Below are 17751 nucleotides of genomic sequence, written 5' to 3'. Positions count from 1 at the left end.
TAGGCAAGACAGACTTCTGGTCTGATTCAGCACACGTGTTCATTATGCTTTTATGTTACGAAGATATAATAAGGATTAATTCTTGTGCCCTAATAGAGAAGGATTACAATTTAGAATTCATAGAATTGTAGAATAATTTAGTTTGGAAAATGTCTTTTGTCAAGTCCAACTGTGAACCAAACCCTGCCAAGTCTACCATTAAACCGTGTCCCTAATCACAACATCTACAAGTCTTTTAAATAACTCCAGTGATGATGACTCAACCACTTCACTCTGAAGCCTGTTCTGAATCCTGACAACCCATTTGGTGAAGACATGTTTACTAATATACAGCCTAAACCACCATTTATCTGATGAAACAGATAAACAAAGACACACATACTTCATAAAAATAATACAGAAATTTACCATGTTTTCCAGCAAGATATTCAGTCCAGCATGAGGAAACCTTGCTTTACAGTACCTTCGTAATAACCCACAAGCTAATTAATGTGTTGCAGATTTATTTCAGCCTCGCAAAGCTCTAACATGATTATGGCTAACTCTAATTGAATGAGCAGCCCTGAACATATCCAAGAAACCTATATTTCCACTTTCCTCCAGAAAGAGAAGAGAAAACTGTCTTTGAAAACTTAAATCATAAGGCATCCTTATGACAAGCACAGGGCAAAGCTGCCCTGTGAGCAGGTTTTCTCCTTACTACCCTTGAAGAAGTTTACGCTTTCCTCTGAGGCACCTGGTTCTTCTTTTCTGAAACATGGAAGTGAATGACACACAGCAATTATTTAAGACCAGTATTGTACTTTTTATATTAATCCATTCTTATAAAGCATCATTTCCAGGAAGATGCTGAAAAAAGAAAACCCATACTTGAAACAGTTGGCTTAAAATTCAGTCTGAGCTCTTTTTTATGATGTGAAAATATCCTTCTTGGTAATACTAGAAGCTTGTGCTCCCTAGAGGTGCTTACATGAAAAACTGACAGTTCTCCTTAGTTTTCTTCTCCAAGTCTATTTCAAATATCAAGATCTTCTGCAGAGATCTGAGGGGTCATTGTGTGGTGTTGAATGTGTTGTCAGACACCTTTCTGAGTGACCACAGACTGACACGTAAGTCCACAGTGAGAAAAGAAATGTAAACTTTTATGTGAATCAAATAGGGAGTTCAAATTAACATTTCTTGCTGTTATACCTAAAATTCAAATGCAAAATCAGGGCTAAAACATGTTTTATCTATAGCAGCTTGATGTTATTAGAAATGCAGCACTGCTTCTGTACCTCCTTCTATTAATTCACTAAAAACAGGTTTTCCACACAGAGCCTGACGTTGAATGCCTCAAGCCATTGCTTTTAGTGACTCATGGCAGGAAATGCAAATCCTGGCTTGATCCCATTCCATTAAAGATAATGGTGGAATTTCCAAGAGCTATGATGGAAGCAGATTTCACTCATTTCCAAGAACTTTTCCTGGTTTTTAGCAGTTCATTATGCCTGTAATACTCAAATGAACTGGAGGAGCCCAGTGCACGTGCATGTACCGCTTTATCCTTCTAATAGAAAATTGTGTCTTTAGAGGTTACCAGTAATTGTAACCACTTATTATATTTATTATGGAAATATTTCATATTTTCAATTCTTTTAGCATTGTAGTTCTAATACTATTTCAATGATTTGGATAAATCCTTTTGGAGATCTCTGGTGTTGGGGTAAGATTCTGGCTTGAAGGAGTGACAGAGGTAAAATATGGCAGGCTTCATTCAGGATCATCTATGTGGTGGGAGTCATTGGAATAAAGCACTGGGGATGCAAGTTCTTGGCACTAACAAATTAAGTTCCACTTTGGGAAGGCAGTTGAAGGGAGGAAATAGTAGTACACTGCCTTGCCTTGAGAAAATGAGTAAGTATTCCTCAACAGACCACATTACCTCTGTGATACATGTGCTGGTTCTACTGTATAAATCTAACTGACCCAACTGGTCTAAGAGCCAAGGTTTAACAGTCATGCAGTCCATTTTATGGACTTGGTAAGCATTTCTTTTGTTAGTGGTACTTATCTTTTACTGGCTTGCAAGGAGCACAGAAATGTTCAATGCTTGTAATATTCATACTTGTGACAAAATAGAAAATAATGTTTTGAATTTTAAAAATAAAACAAAATAAAATATAGAAGACAGTGAGACTTGAATAGAGACTGCATTTTGTGTTCTTGTTTTGTATTAATTTTAGAATGATTTTTTTTTTTTCACTTTTTCCTCAATAAAAAGCATCCAGATATTATGTTGTGGTATTCTTCATTTCCTTCCACAGACCACCTCTAACGTTTTAATGGTCCTAGAAAGATTTGTCCTGATTTACAGAGAGATTATTAGCAAACTATAATTTGTGATGGCACCATATCTGGAAGTGTCCCTGGAGCTTTACTTAAGGTTTCAGCTTCTCCCAGATGCAAGTGCTACAAAAAAGGATTTAGTGTTAACAATAGTTCCAAATATTTGCAGAAATATTCTGTCAGGCAACAGTATGTACAATTGCCATCATATTGTCAAAGTACAGTGAATGCCAAACAGGAGAATTTCTAGGAGACAAGGAAACATTATATTCCAAGCGTGCCTGTGATCCACTCTGTGTCCAAAGAAGATTTTTTCAGCTGCATTATGTCTGCTATTTTGACATGCAACTGTGGACTTAATTACAAGTAGTTTAAGTTTTTTACATTCAGCCATTTCTCCCCCTCCAGCTTGTGAAAATCACAGATACATATGTGAAACATTTATCATAGTTTGAAGCCCTGTTATATTCAATTGCTTTACGCTGGCATCAAACTGTTTAGCTTTCATAAGTAACATTTTGAGCCATAGTGAATAACACAAGGATTGAAGTTCATACCTTTCTGTACCCTGACTGTTTGATGGATTCCAGTCAACAAAGATGGTGGTGGAGCACGCAGCTTTATTTATTTAGGTGAGGATCTAGCTAAGTATACTGGCTAGCATTAAAGACAAAAAATACAACTTGCTGATTTCTAGAAGCATTGGCATGTTTATAAGAGTGGTGTGTGCACATCTTTCATTAATAAAGGGAAATACGGTGAAAAATTCCACAGTGCTCTAACAGATCCAGATCAGTTCCATCCTTTAAACTGAAAATACCACAGAACAAAAAACATCACTTCTCCTTAACTATCTAGAATGCAAAACACCACAAGCAGTCTTTTTCATCTGTACTGGACATCAGACAGCTGTTAAACTGGGGCAAGGGTTGAGCCTATATTATCTTCACATACAACAGCAACTAAAAACTGAATTAAATGGAGAGACAGGCATGAAGCAAGAAAACATTCTACTCCAGGACATACGTTAGGAACAGCAACGTGTGATTAAGTCACAAATAACTAGAGAAGAATATGCTTAAGCTAGTATTTCATTCAGATGAACATGCAGAACATTCAGATGAACTCTGATAAACATGCAGATGTTTCAAAAACAAAGTCCAGCGAGGTGGGAAGCTTTTCATTATGCTGGTGGAGCTTTATCCCACTCATAATTTTTTAGCAGTGCAGTCGCTAAAACAACTACCTGACATGGCTAAAGTTGTAATCTTTTTTGGTTTGTTTTCAAAATAGAATTTTGATCAGAGTCTAGCAATTTATTTTAAGGTACTGTAAAATTATTTGTTGATTAAAAGCAGATACTTAAAATCTTTAACCTGCAGACAAAATTATAAAGCCCTAAAAATAGAGCTTTAGAATAAAAGTTCTGACAAAACCCTTACAAAAAGAGCCACAGTGGGCCTGCTATAATAATAAAATAACAAGCAGAAGAGGTAAGTTAAGCCTTCTTCAGAGGAACTGGCACAGTCCATCTGTTTGTTCTGTTTTATGGAGCTATTCAGTGTAGCATTGTTCAGCAAAAGCAGTTTGTAGCATGCTTTTTATGCAGTGCTACAAGCCCAGAAAAAAGGTGATGTAAAACTTAAGGGCTTAAGGATTCGATCATTGCAAAACACAGCTGAAATATCTGCATTTCTTTTGTCTGCTCTTTTCCTCTCCTGCCTGCAGCTATAGCAAGAAATGAGAAGTTTAAGTCATATTTGATATTTACTTGTTGTAGTAGATCTAACAGAATTACCATGGTCTTTTTATCCTTTTTCCCTGCAGAAACATGCATCTCCATTTGCCTCTGCATAAACAATCATAATTCATGTTAACATGTTTACAAGAAATGATGACCATGAAACTCACAGAGAAATGAATACAATATATTTGGATAAACAAAAAAGTAGTACAGGCTGTAGGGATACCCCATGTTGAGAGGTGTAAGGAAGAGTTTTGTTCCCAGGGCAGACCATCAGATTTTATTTACACCAGGCTGTAAGGTGGAATGTCCTGAAAAACTGTTGAGCTTGTTCACGAAATCAGATTCACCTTTCAAAACCCATCCCAGGTGCCTCAGATGCAGCTCCATGGGATGTGGTTGTGCACAGGCAGACCTGGCAGGCTCACGTGTGGGGAGAAGGCCAGATCTTTATCTTCATGAGGTCTTCTCTGATTAAAGAAAAAGTGTTATAATCCTGTGCACATTAATTCTTAGTAACTGTTTGGTGTATACTTTATTACTTTTTTATTTCAACATCAACTAAACTGGACCAATCAAACTGGAAGAAAGTTGTGCTGTTGTAGTGCTGTTGGTTTATCATAGGCTTTCAGAAGGCAGAGAACTGACTCTAAATGTGGAAGACAAGTGACCTCAGGTGATTAAAAGCAATTCAGGAAGGGTGTTTGAGCTTCCTTGGCTGCAAACACCAAGTTCACCTGATTGCACTTGGGAGCCCTAATGACCCTGCCCACTCCAGGGCTCATCCCACCCTGCTCACGGCCCCTGGCACTCAGTGTCTGCCCCAGAGAGGCTGCAGGAATCCATCTCCAATCCCACGCAATCCTGCCCATGGGCTGTGCCAAGCCAGATCCACCTGTGGGCTAATGCACAGGGTATGTGCCTGAAGACAGGGACTGGAGCTGTGCCAGCTGTTCCCTTGCCTGCCTTGTCCTGGACGTGGGGATCAGGAGCTGGCTGGCAGGTCCTGCCCTCAGAGACTCCTTACTGCCCCCAGACCAGAAACTTTCCATCCCTTAAAACTCCCTGACAGGAATCTTCTGGCATGGTACCTCATAGTTCAATGAGGTTTTTGCTGCCCACCAAGGCCTGATTTTATAGTTGTGGATGAGAACTGGACATTTTTAGGCCTAGTACTAACAGATGTCACGAGAGTAGATGGCATGATAGGTTGACTGGAGCATCTGCCTACAAAAGCAGTTCAAGGAGGGATGGTCATCAGAAATGGGGCTCCCCAGGTGTGCTGAAGAAGAGAGCAACCTTCAACAAGGACTGTAGAAACCATATAATGATTTCTTTGGGTTAATATTCACTTGCAGAAAGTGGAAACCCATTTCCTGAGAGGGTGAAAAACTGCTCAGAGACAAAGAAGTTTGCTTTTTTAACCTAAGCGGAACTTTTTCAGTTTGGATATTGCTTTACTAGAGCTTTGGGATTTAGCTCAGATCATCCTGAAGTTCTCCAAAATGTCAATCTTTTATAAATTCCATGACAAAAAGGTCCCAAAAAAGGCATCTTCTCCACAGTTTCTAGTTTTTCTATGAAGCTCCTCCAAACTTTCACACAAGTATTTATGGGGAGCAAAGAAACTGGCTGAGTCATTAATACTCTGATCTGCTTGTATCCTGTTACTGAGCATTCTAGGGATAAAAGTCCCTTTGTTTTATGCTTTGGAAAAAAACCATCACAACTTTGCCTGCCATTAAATGGATATTTGATTGGGAGCTCAGTGAATGTGACCTGCAAGGAAACAGAATAATGTGTTTCAGTCTTCACAGAGGAAACATTTATAACAATTTATAGCTGAAGCCACCAAACATAGTCAGAGATGTACTAAAATTACATCTAGAGCTTCAAATACTTAGGGAAAAGAGGATTTAATCTCAGTGAAAGCTGGCTGTTTAAATGTATAATATCTACCTAGCTATGCATTTGTATATAAGAACAAATAAACATCCAAAATGTTTCTTCTTTCTTTCCACTCATTGTCATTGAAGGTGGCCCCCAGGCATTGTACGTTCCTGAGTAGTAACAGAGGACACTCATTTTAGCTGTGGTTCTGCAGGGAATTCTAGCAACAGACACAGTGTGGCTGCATCCAGAAACAAGGGTCTTCCTCTGTATTTATAAGCCATGCACTCGACACAGAAATACAAAATTACTGCTTTTTCAATTAGTGGATTCATTGCTTGCCATATTAATTTCATCCTTTTTGTATTTGCTGCATGCTTTGTAACCCACTGAGTTGCTTGTCTGCTGCTGAGGGTTTATTTTAATTTTCAGAAAACAGTAGTAACCATAAAATATCCTTACAGCATCCTTTTGAACCAGACTCCTCTACCCTTGCTCTACAGGAAGGAGCATGGGTGAGGCTGAATGGATTAGTGATGGCTCAATACTACTGGTTGTTTCTTCAGTTCTGTATATGCCAAATGGAAATAATGATACTTTCCTTCCTCCACTTCTGGTCTGGTGTACTTAAACTTCATGCTTTCCAGGACAGCATTTGTCTTATTAGCTGTTTGCACAATGCTTAGTGCCATGGCATATTACTTTTAGATAGAGCCCCTTAGCACTTCCAAACAGCTGCTAAGTTTACCTAAGGATACAAGGGTATGTTGGTAACAGACAGAACCTGATTTATTCCACTTGCTTTCTGTGCAAGCCAGTTTCCAAAGGGAAGCAGCATAGCTGTCCTAAGCCATTAGCATTGCACAGAGTGAAATTTCATCAAGTACAGCAACTTGCTGATATTCACACAGCTTCCAGGCTGATTTACAGTTTGGTTCATGGGCAGAGTGGAGAATGGGGGTGTGTATATGCGTGGCTTTATCTGCACAAGCTCAGCAGTTGTGCCAAAAGATAGGCTGAAGATAGGTTCATGCCTTTCATTTCGGGCTTATTAGTTTGTAGTCTTCAAAAAAGAAACAAAAAAAGCCATTAATAAAAATAGCAATCCTTCTGGCCTAATAAACAGAGCTCATACACATCGATAGCATTATATTGGCAACAATGCACTCCATATGCTCATGAAGGTTACAGGGCACATTTCCGTGTAAACAGTCAAGACACTGAACTTCAAATATTTGGAAGAAATGTTTATTTAACAACTGAATACATGCTAAAAGAAATAATTTACAGCAGCAGTTTCATTACACTTTCTCTCCAGTTTTCTAGTTCCCATCTGAATTGAAGTGATAAATACAGAAGTGGAATTATTTACTACTCAGTGAGGAATGCGTTTAAAGAATAAGCGCACAACTCAGACACTGATACAGCAAATAAACCACCTTATCACTTGTGTGGCAAAATCTTGCATTTTAGTATTTTGTTGAACACACCAAAATGGAGTACCTCTAGATAACAGTACTTTACACTGTACCTCCTTATCTAGTCAAAAATATTTACACCTCTTTTGACTAATGTGTAGGTAGCAAAAACTGAACTATTAAACACATACCATTGATATTCACTAAATAATACATAAAAAGGAACAGTAAATGCGCATTCACATGCATTTAATTTATTTTTTTTTACATAGTGAATTTATTGGGTCATGAAGATTTAACTTTGTTTTGCAAAGATGCACATTTTCTCAGTTTAATGTTATAGTTTAACATAAACATACAGTTTTTAGGAGCCATTGAACAAATTCCCATTTCAGTGATCTGTGCAAGTGCAAAGCATAGATGAGTAAGAATAAGATTCAATATATTTTTGTTCCTTACAGATGGATATCTTAAAACAAATGAAAATAGATCTTTCTGGTTATAAATGAAATCCTTTATTTCTCTCCAGCTTAAACACAACTTTTTACTTACTTTTTCTAAAGTCTGTAACTAGACATTTAGAGGGTTTTAATGGCCATTTACAGAAATACCATTTTAATCTTTATTTTCCAACTTTATGTTGCTTTAAACAATAATGACATAAATGGGGGTATGAATTTTACTGAAGCTGCAGGGCATCTTTCTATACATGAATTAAGGCCTGTGCTCTGAAAAAAAGTTCATTTCACATCAGTATTAAATGTTGTTATAACTTGACCATAATGTGAACCTAAAATCAAGAATTTTCACTGTTGGCTTGATCTTTTGCCCTCTTCTTTATATAAACAAAGACTTAAACAAGACTACTCATGTCAGTGAGGATTGGGTTGAAGTTTGTAAGATACGATCATATCAATTGTTCAATGAGACTGCCAGGTCATGGTAAAAATACTGCATCTTCTGTAATTGTGTTCCCACAGATTATCTTTCTCAGTATAGAAAAACATATCTTAGAAGTCTGACTTGTTTCCTCTTCAGGCATTGTGAAAGAGGTCGGTTTTGGTTCAATTTTTTTGTAACAAGTTGTTATAGAACCAGTTGCTATGAACATGGAAGAGAAAAAAAAAAGTTACACAGCAATTCCATGAATCTCTAAAAAAGGAAACAAAGTGATTTGGGGTCTATTGAAATCAATCTGTATTTTTCCCACTGAATTCTCTGAGTTTCATTTTAAAACTGTTTCCTTTTGTAAGAAAGAGTATTGTAATAACTAGATGGTACAAAATAGCCCTTCATAAAAGGCTAAAAAATGTTCTGTGATTAAAATTAAATCATTCATTTGACAACAGTGCTCAGAAATTAACCATAAGCTGAGCTGAAAAATTAATACTCCTGCATAGAAAAGCACATAGCTGGACATATGTTTTAATTCATCCATATTCAGCACACCATGAAATAATGGGAATTTAACAGCATACTGGAGTTCACAAGAGTCAGGTTAAACATGAGAAAGACTTAAAGCTGCTTGAAAAATAAATTCCCAAGTGCTTTCTTCAGTCATGGCCCTACAGCCTTGTCCTACTCTATTCAATGATTTTTTTTTTTTTTCCTGAAGATATAAATGACAAAAAAATCTTGCAAGTTCATCCCCTCCAAAGGATTCAAAGGGGACTGAAGTAACTCGGCTGTTAGTGAAAATCCAATTTCTATGGAGGCAAGAAGCCAAGGCTTCACTAAGCAGGATACTTGAATTAGTGAGTGGCAAGGATACTGGGGCACATTGTGACAGATGCTGTCACAGCAGTTGTGTTATACTGTATCTGATAAGGCTGATTGATAGTGTAGCAATAAATTGATAAATTAAAGACCACAGAGTGAATAACAACAAAACAGATCAGTCATCAGTGCAGACACACTTTTATATAAAAGCTCCTTTAGCAAACTAAGGATTTTGCTCTAGTAATTTTCCCCACAATGACATTACTTGAAATTATGTCATTTACAAACTCTACCAAGGTAAAATATGAGAGGCTGGAGAAAGATGATCTCAAAAGAACTGGACACCATAGAACTGGGGACCAAAGGCACATCTGTGCTGAGGTGAATAAATCCACTACTTAACTGACACTCATGATGCAAGTACATTGTCTGTTTTACCCTGCTGCTCTTCTGTATACAGAATAAGACAGAAGTGCAGGACCAAATTTTCTGTTAGTATAAACTAGTCTTAAGCTGAACTTCACCAAGTTACTACTTCAGCAGATTACACCCACAGATAAAACTGTCCCTCAGATCTTAAAATGGGGAGCTGGCTTTGGGGTTGCTATTCATGTGGCTTAGTGTTGTTTCTTTGCATTTTGGTGATCTGGCCCACAGAAGGAATGGAGAACTGAGAGTCAGTAGCGTGGACAAACTTCTACCATAGAGCTGGGAACACAACTCTTTAAACTGAATGTGAGCTTTGCTCATGGATATATGACAGTCTATGAGCATCAGTATTTAAATATTAGCATTCACAAAAATGAACCAAGAAAGCAAGAGTGTAATTAGCAGATGGTATTTTAATGCTATTTTTTTTTTAATTAAAAAAAAAAAAAAATATACAACTGAAAATCAATGCTCTCCTCTTCATTGGTTCAATCTATAGGAAGGTATTATACAAGTTGAATAATTTCAAAGACCATACTTAGAAAAACAGAATGCAGAATACTTTCATGCTATACAGTGACTTTCATGTTAAAATAGCTTAGTTTTAAAATTGCTTTGAAGTTACATGTCATATAGATTACTGTCAGGGGAGGAGGTTAACTGCAGTGTGACCAGCTCCCCTGGAAGTTTTCCCAAACAAAAGAGTAAAGCAGCTCATAATTGGAAGTTGTCTTTTTTTCATCTAAACCAATAATTAGAAAGTACAATATTTCTAAGACAAAACATCTAATCTATTTTAGAAAGGAGCTAATGTTTGCTGCATATTTTTTCATGGTACATTTAAATTATACTTTTAATAAAATACATCTTTAGATCAAAGCTGAAAGAAGTCATCAGTAGTAGGCCAGTGTACTCCACATTTTTTTTTCTTCCAGATGATGGATGGCTTATGTTGTTCAGGTTTCCACAATCAATCTCATTCAGTATTGTTTTTCCTCTTCTAGCACATATAAACAGGAGAACTGGTAGACAAAACAAGAACAAAATCCTTGTGTCCAATCACGTGTTTAGACGTTCATCAGCTTAATGAGTTCATGCAGTTTTATATAAGTCTAGAAATGGTAGTGCTGCTGATGAAAGGTGGGGCTTGTTTTTCTTTTCTGTAAGATGACAGCATGAAATACAGCATTTTGTTTATATCTCTGTCAAAAGAGAAAGCAAAACTTGCCTGCTGAATACTTGCAGAAGTTTTTGAGCAGTAAGCTAGGTCCAGGTGAGTTATCATCCTTGAAACTCTGGTCTTTCTGGTCTTAGAGCAGAGAGGAAGGAATTGCTAGGAAAGTTAGAAATGGATTTTATCTAAACCTAGTGGAAACTGTTTGACCTTTCCACTCTTGTAAACATCCACATAATGCCATGAAAAAGTTCATGAATATTGCATTTTTTTCCAGTTATCTGTCTATACAAGTTTCTACTTGGATGAGGTTCCTAGAGGTAATGTAGCTCAGACACTACGTGGTGCCCTCTCAAATTCATGGGTCCTCCTGTTTCTACCTTTTTTATTCTCTTGTAGGTGCTTCCACTTATTTGTGTTCACCTGCGCATTGGCAGGCCTTTGCCGGCGTTGTTTGCGGTCTCTTTTCCAAACCTGCTCACAGAACTCATCCATTGTGTTGAGATTGGGGTGGTTGATCAACTGCATGAAGTCTCTGTACCAGATCTTTTGGCTGGGGGTCATGCTGTTGGTCGCATCCTTGGTCTTGGAGCCATCACCGTCTTCTTCTTTATGGAGCAGCTCTTCCAGGTGGTCATTATCGATCACTTCAAGGGTCACCTTGAGCAAGGTTTGCATGAAGCCGTGCTCCACAGCATGACAAAAATAAACACCAGAGTCCCTCCGGTGAAGACTTCGTAGCAATAGGCCCTGTTCTGTCCGGATCACGTGATCGTCCACTTTTATCTGTATTGGGAAAAAGTGGTAATTTCAACAGTTATTTTTCATGTATGTGCCACATTATCCTCTAACCATGCTACTTCTTTATTACTACTCCTTGTAACTGGTAAAACTTGGCCAAGAATTCCCAAACCCACAAAAAAGGAAAACCCAGTCATTTGTAATTATGAAAGGCTCAAATATTCTGGAAAAACTGATATACTGCCAAGAGTTTGGGGGATTAGGAATTTACTCCTTAGTAATTACTGCTGCTGAACAAAGATCTTTTTCAACTCTGTCAGATGGAGTTGCTGGAAAGATTATGGAAGATCTGAGCCTGTAATGAGCAGAGTCAACATGGATTCATTTGGCTGTATTACTGAGGCCACATTCACCATTATCTTTTAGTCAAACCTAGATCCATTTGCAGGAAAGGTTCCTTGTCTTCCAGTTGTGCCTTAATGCAAGAGCCCTTATGGATAGAAGTGGGTTCTGCATAAGTGGAAAATTTACAAACAAGCAATTAAGGATTAAATATCAAAATTTTAATATTCAAAAAGCAGCTGTTCAAAATACTTTTTTTTCTGAATTAATTAACATCTGGAATGTAACTTCATTTTCTGAATGCACATGTTGCTGCAGACAGAAAGGGCACAAACCAGTTTGCTGCGCTCTCACTAGGAATAAATTCTTAATAATTTACTACTTATGCAAACAGAACAAAAATATTTAAAACACTAATGTAACTATTCAGAACATGCTTTGAATATATATACATATTTAAAAATACTTCAATGGAACAAACAAGTTTTTGTTTCCTAGCTTGACCTCCCTACCTACCCGAGTAGATTAGACTCTTAAAATATGCATGACCTGGCTTGATATGACTTGAAAACTTGGGTAATTAATAATGTAAGAATATTGGTGACAAGAAAAGGAGAAAAATAAGGTATAAGCTTTAAAACTCAGTGTTTTTCCCTCTATGAATACTGCTTTTGATGAAAAAAAAAGTACAAGTTTTCATACTCTTGTGTCCACTACAGTTCTCAGTTCTTCATTCTGACTCTGTGTTATCTGCAGTTAAGTCTTAGAGCACGCAGCACATGGGATGCTCCTGCCAGACTGCACTTCAATCAAACAGTAGAATTGTGTGAATGCAGTTAAGCTTTTTCTCAAAGGTGATTTTAAGGCCTTTGTGATATTTCAGTTCATATAATCTTTGTAGGATGTTTCAGTTGACACTTAGCACACTACCTTTTTTTGTTTCTGGGATCTCTGATGCAAACCAGTGTGTTTTGCAGGGAGTCTGAGCAAGGAGAGGATATGAATGTTTTCTGCTGTAACAATCTGTAAAACCTATTAGGGAGCTTACAGGATTTTATGGTAGTAAGAGTGAGAATATGCTGAAGAAAAATGGAAATTATAATATTCCAGAGAAATTCTGCTCTACTAAAATTATTCTGGGAAGGATTCAGAATGAAGTGTATCTTTATAGAGAAAATTAGTTGCATCTCTCTATTTTTTTTCTACTGTACCTCTTCTTTGCGATCATCATTTTGCTTCTGGAATTGCCAGTAGACTACGGCACGCTGAGATTTTGGACTGCACTCAAGGAAAGTGCTGCTATTCTCTACTCCATAGATAATCTTCTCCTCCAGGGTCTGACCACTTGGGTTATCTGTAAAGCATGAAAAAAAAACAAAACCAACAAAATTAAATTACCAGGAAACTAACTCTTAATTATTAAGTAAATTTTTTTGTTTAGAATTTGGTCTCCCTTAAAGTGTTTAAAGATAAAAACTTAAAAAAAACCTTTCCCCATATCAGTATACCATTTGAAAAATATGCATCAACACCTCTATCTTTGTAAGGACCCATGGCAGGTTTGTTGGTTTAGTGGGGTTTTTTTTTAATTGTATTTTAAATCCTAACAGCTGTTAACATCTCAATATGTGAAGTTAATGAATTTAATTGTAAAGTTTTGTGTAAGCCTCATTATTATTCATCAAGGAAAACATCTTGGACACGACAAGAATTTTTAATAGCAAACTGTATGCAATGAGAAAACTCAGGGTGTAGTTGTAGAATGTTTGTAATGATGCCTCCTGGGCTCTATGGTCATAATACTTTAGAGCAAAGTAATAAAACATGAGGCTATTTAAAAGTAGAATAATGTGTTTAGATTATATGGCATTGCAGTTTGCTGAAGCTGTTAATGACCAGGAATAATGTTTTTGAGGAAACGATTTTCAATTAATCATTTCCCCTCATACTGATATAATTTATGGAAATGTAATGAGGTTAATAAACCAGACATTATGGGAGGGGAAAAAGAAAGTTAAATAAATTACTTCCTTTTGTAACAACAATGTTTCAAGATATTCATCAACTTGCTGGAAATATCACATAGCTATAGGACTTATATGGTATTTGATTCTTCTCCAATACCACAGAGGCTTTAAGGCATCATGTTTCAACTCTCCACCTTAGCTCTTTAAAATGCTGGTATGGACTTAAGTGGAAACAATAATCCTGCAGAGTAGATGAGGAGGAAGGGTTTGGTAGGCTATTTAACACTGTGTTGATCTCATGGGGTTTCCTGACTCCTTGCCATTCTTTGCCTTTCTTTCAATTTTTCACGTTTGATCTTTAGCACTGGAAATCTTTAAGGAACTAGTTTTGATATGTTTTAACAGGAAAATTATGTCTATTTAAAACCCTGTCAGAGAAATCCTTTGTCCAGTTTTGTTTGCTCTCAAATGTGCCTTTCTCATACTGGCCATGTTGTTTAGCAAACACAACTGTTAGATGACTGTGACAAATCATGTGTAAAAGTAAAATTGAGCTCCTGGCTTATACTGACACAGAATCAAATGCCTTTCAATGATGACTTTCAGCCCTGAGAGGATGGCAGAAGGGAAGGACTGGTGCTTGCACAGTTCTCAGAAAACATCAAATGGCCTATTAACACTAAACAAATAGGAAATGGGTTTGCTTGCCTTCCTCTGCTGGATTATGGACCTTTTAAGCAAGTGAGTGGGGTGTTCTTTTAAAAACCAAGTGAAACAACTGTTATGACATCTCTCAGAAACCACATTCCCATGAAGAATGTCAGTATAGCTCTGTCAGGAAGATAAGGAGCAGTGGAGGAATGAATTAGAAAGCGAAGGAGCGAGAGAAGGGTAAGACAGCTGGAATAGAACATAGCCAAGGTGGTGAGGTCTGAGATGGAGCACAGGTGAATTAGTGTCATTGAAACAGAGGAACTGGAAATATGTGAAGAGATTAACTGAATATAATTAGAAGTGGTAAGATAAAGAATGGAAATGGGAATGATAACTGGTAACTGATGGTCTGATAACTGATGGGTCCAGATTTAACACTGTGAATGGCTGACTGATGAACTGAACTCTTCTGTTCCAAGTTAGGTGCTCTAATTAAGGAACAAAATTCACATGGCTGAGCAGGCAGTCAGATATCCTCACATAGTCAGAGAGAAGCTGTTTGATAACTGAACTGGGATTCACAACAGACAGCACATACAGGCCTGCAGCATAAGACACTTAGTAGAAAATATCCCCTTTTATAGACCGGGACACACTTGTTACTGCTCCAGCCATGTGTTTCTGCAACACAGTGATTTACTGGCTTCCATAATAAAGGATGGAAACATAGGAATTTCACCCTAGGATGCATGCTGTGTCTCAATTCCTCTCCCAGGCTCCCTGAATCGTGATTGCAGAATGGCCCAACTTTGACAACAGCAATCCAACAGTTTGGGTGTTTGTATTGGAAGTAGGAATATCAAGTCAAATTTCTAAGCCTAAGTGAACTTTGGGTCCTCATCTCCAGAGTCCTAGAAAGAGGATTTAACCAGCAGATTACTCATTAGGGGGCTTGCAGCAACCACTTCATTATATTTTCCTGAACATGGCTTAGTTCAAGTGAATTACATAGGGGCAGAGCACATGTTACACTGTTCTCATTAGATCCAAGGGAGGTAGTTTTCTAAATCCTAAATATCAGTATAAAGGACAAAACCAGGCCTTTCTTTGGTAAAAGTCCTACGGCCTATGAGTAGTAGCATGTTTTTAAGTATATAGAGAAGTTTCTGCTGAAAAAGTTAGGTACCTAGGATGTTCTTAGTATCTAAGAAGCTAGTCACGAGTTTTTTGAGAAACTGTGCACTCTGACACCATTTGAAACTTCTGTTTCCTTGGATCTGGTCTATGATATTCTAGTGTGTTAGAGAACACCACAGAAAGTCGATGAAGTCCTCTTTAAATTTTTTCACAGCTGCAGAAAATACAATATGGGTGACAGACACACAATGAGAGAGGAAGCATTTTAGAGATCCTTCAATTTCCATTTCCATGATTTGAAGGAGCAGAAGGCAGGTCCAGAAATGTCTATAAAGTTCATGTAATATTTAGCACGTGGAGTGCAAGAAAGTAAGCAGTGATGGAATAATCACAGGATCAGAGTGCAGCTTTGGGACTGAGAAGCTGAAGAGACTGGAAGGAAGAATGAAAGCTACAACGTTCAGAAAAGCAGCTGGAGGAATTAGAAAACTATAGAAGTTATGAAGTTAGTAATGAAATTCAGCCCAAAATCCTGTCTGAGAGCAGCAATTCCCAAAATGAACCCAACAGCAGTATCAGTTTACTACCCTGATAAATACCCTTTAAGTACATAATTTCTGACATAAGCGAAGAAGTATGAAAGGCTAAGTACTTATACCAAGATTGCTTTGCAGATGAATGAATCTCACAATACAGTTTAATTCAGAGTGATTCTTTGAACTTCCTCTGGGATAAATCATGTAAAAAAGAACTGTCTCTTCTTTAACAAATTCTTCTTCAAAAAATCCTGAACTTGATTATTTCTTGATAGCATTAGTATGTCACACTTAAACAAAAATTGTCCTCTAGCTGCCACAAAGATGACTATGCTTTTAGATTTAAACATTAATGTCTGGGCAAACAGACGACAGTAAAGGATCCTCAGCTCCCTCTAATGTTGCTGTGTAGTCATTTTATACTTCTTCTGCATTTACACCAAAGAGCAACTGAAAAAGCTATGTAAATCTAATTAAAATATTATTGCTTCAGACTGATTGAAAATTTGGTTTTTGCAATGTCTTTAAAAGTGAGATATACATTAAGAGATCATTCTTTATTCATGATTTTTGGTTCACATGGAGAATAAATTGGCACTTCCTGCAAATGAATGTGTAGACACGTAGTAAATGATTTCTGAAGCTTTTTTTTTTGGCTATAGACCAACCCAATTCTTCATCTGCTGTCCAGGGAACTAATTACAAACAAGGAAAAAAAAATCAGCATGAGTTGGTATAGGAAGTTTATAGGCCATGCAGTCATCTGTACTATGTATGATCATGTGTAAATGACAAGTAAATATAAGAAAATGTATTAGATTTACAAGTCAAGTGATTCTGAGAAAATTTCTCTCATGACCAATCTAAACCATTTGTCAAGCACTCTGACAGTCCATCCTTCAAGTCTAGGATCCAGCACTGCATTCCCTCAGTATTTTTTGTAACTTACTGATCCTTCTAATGCTATCTTCTTTTCCCCATTAAGTAATACATTCAGTATCCTGCTTTGTACTTGCTCTGCTCATTTTGGCAAAGCTGTTTTAAAGGCCTTTGTGATCAGGTCTGCCATATCATATCTTTGTACAGACCTTGTTGTAATTAAAAAAACTGCATTTCTGGATTACTGCAAAACTGGATTACTCTCTTTGCTTTGGACAGAACATATCTTTTCAGACAAATATACAAAAATACAGGAACGTATAAAAAACAAAAAGTGTTTTGAAATGCTTTTTTTCATCTATGGAAATAAAGAACAGACCTGCAGTTTATAAAGCACAGCTAGCAAAGGCTAGAGAACATTAAAATGAACATACATGTGGTAGACCAGTTCAAAGTTTTGCTCAGGAGTAAAATATTCAGAGAGTAAAAAGATAAAGCTAAGAAATGCTTCTGCTGGTATTAAAATCAATGTTTAGTGCCTGAAGTTTACCTATTGTGGAACTGAAAATCTCAGTCTCAATATAAGGATGGTCTTATCTTCACTGTGTAAGTATTATGCAATGGGAAATTTGTGAGCTTTCTCCTAGTGACAATTGACTAGTTCAAAACTAAACTAGTTGAACATTCATGAGTTCTCAAAATGTGACAATTACATACTGACCACAGTCTATTCATGCACTTTTAAAACCCCTTTTTCCCTCTGAGTAACTTGGCCCGAGCTGACAATCAGAAG

General features: G+C 37.1%; 1 protein-coding gene across 1 annotated transcript in view; it reads right to left on the bottom strand.

Annotated features, from left to right (window-relative positions):
• Positions 1-7196: 7196 nt before the first annotated feature.
• Positions 7197-17751, bottom strand: part of SEMA3A (semaphorin 3A) — a 172180-nt gene continuing 161625 nt past the window's right edge. Inside the window, exons 16-17 of the mRNA XM_069035440.1 lie at positions 12997-13139; positions 7197-11488 (exon numbers count right to left, since the gene is read on the bottom strand). Coding sequence (XP_068891541.1) covers positions 11033-11488; positions 12997-13139 — 599 coding nt within the window. The 3' untranslated portion in view covers positions 7197-11032. The remainder of the gene's footprint in view (positions 11489-12996; positions 13140-17751) is intronic.

This window comes from Aphelocoma coerulescens, chromosome 1A, assembly GCF_041296385.1.
Source record: "Aphelocoma coerulescens isolate FSJ_1873_10779 chromosome 1A, UR_Acoe_1.0, whole genome shotgun sequence".
NCBI classification, from domain to species: Eukaryota; Metazoa; Chordata; class Aves; order Passeriformes; family Corvidae; genus Aphelocoma; species Aphelocoma coerulescens.
This window is presented reverse-complemented; position numbering and strand designations above follow the sequence as displayed.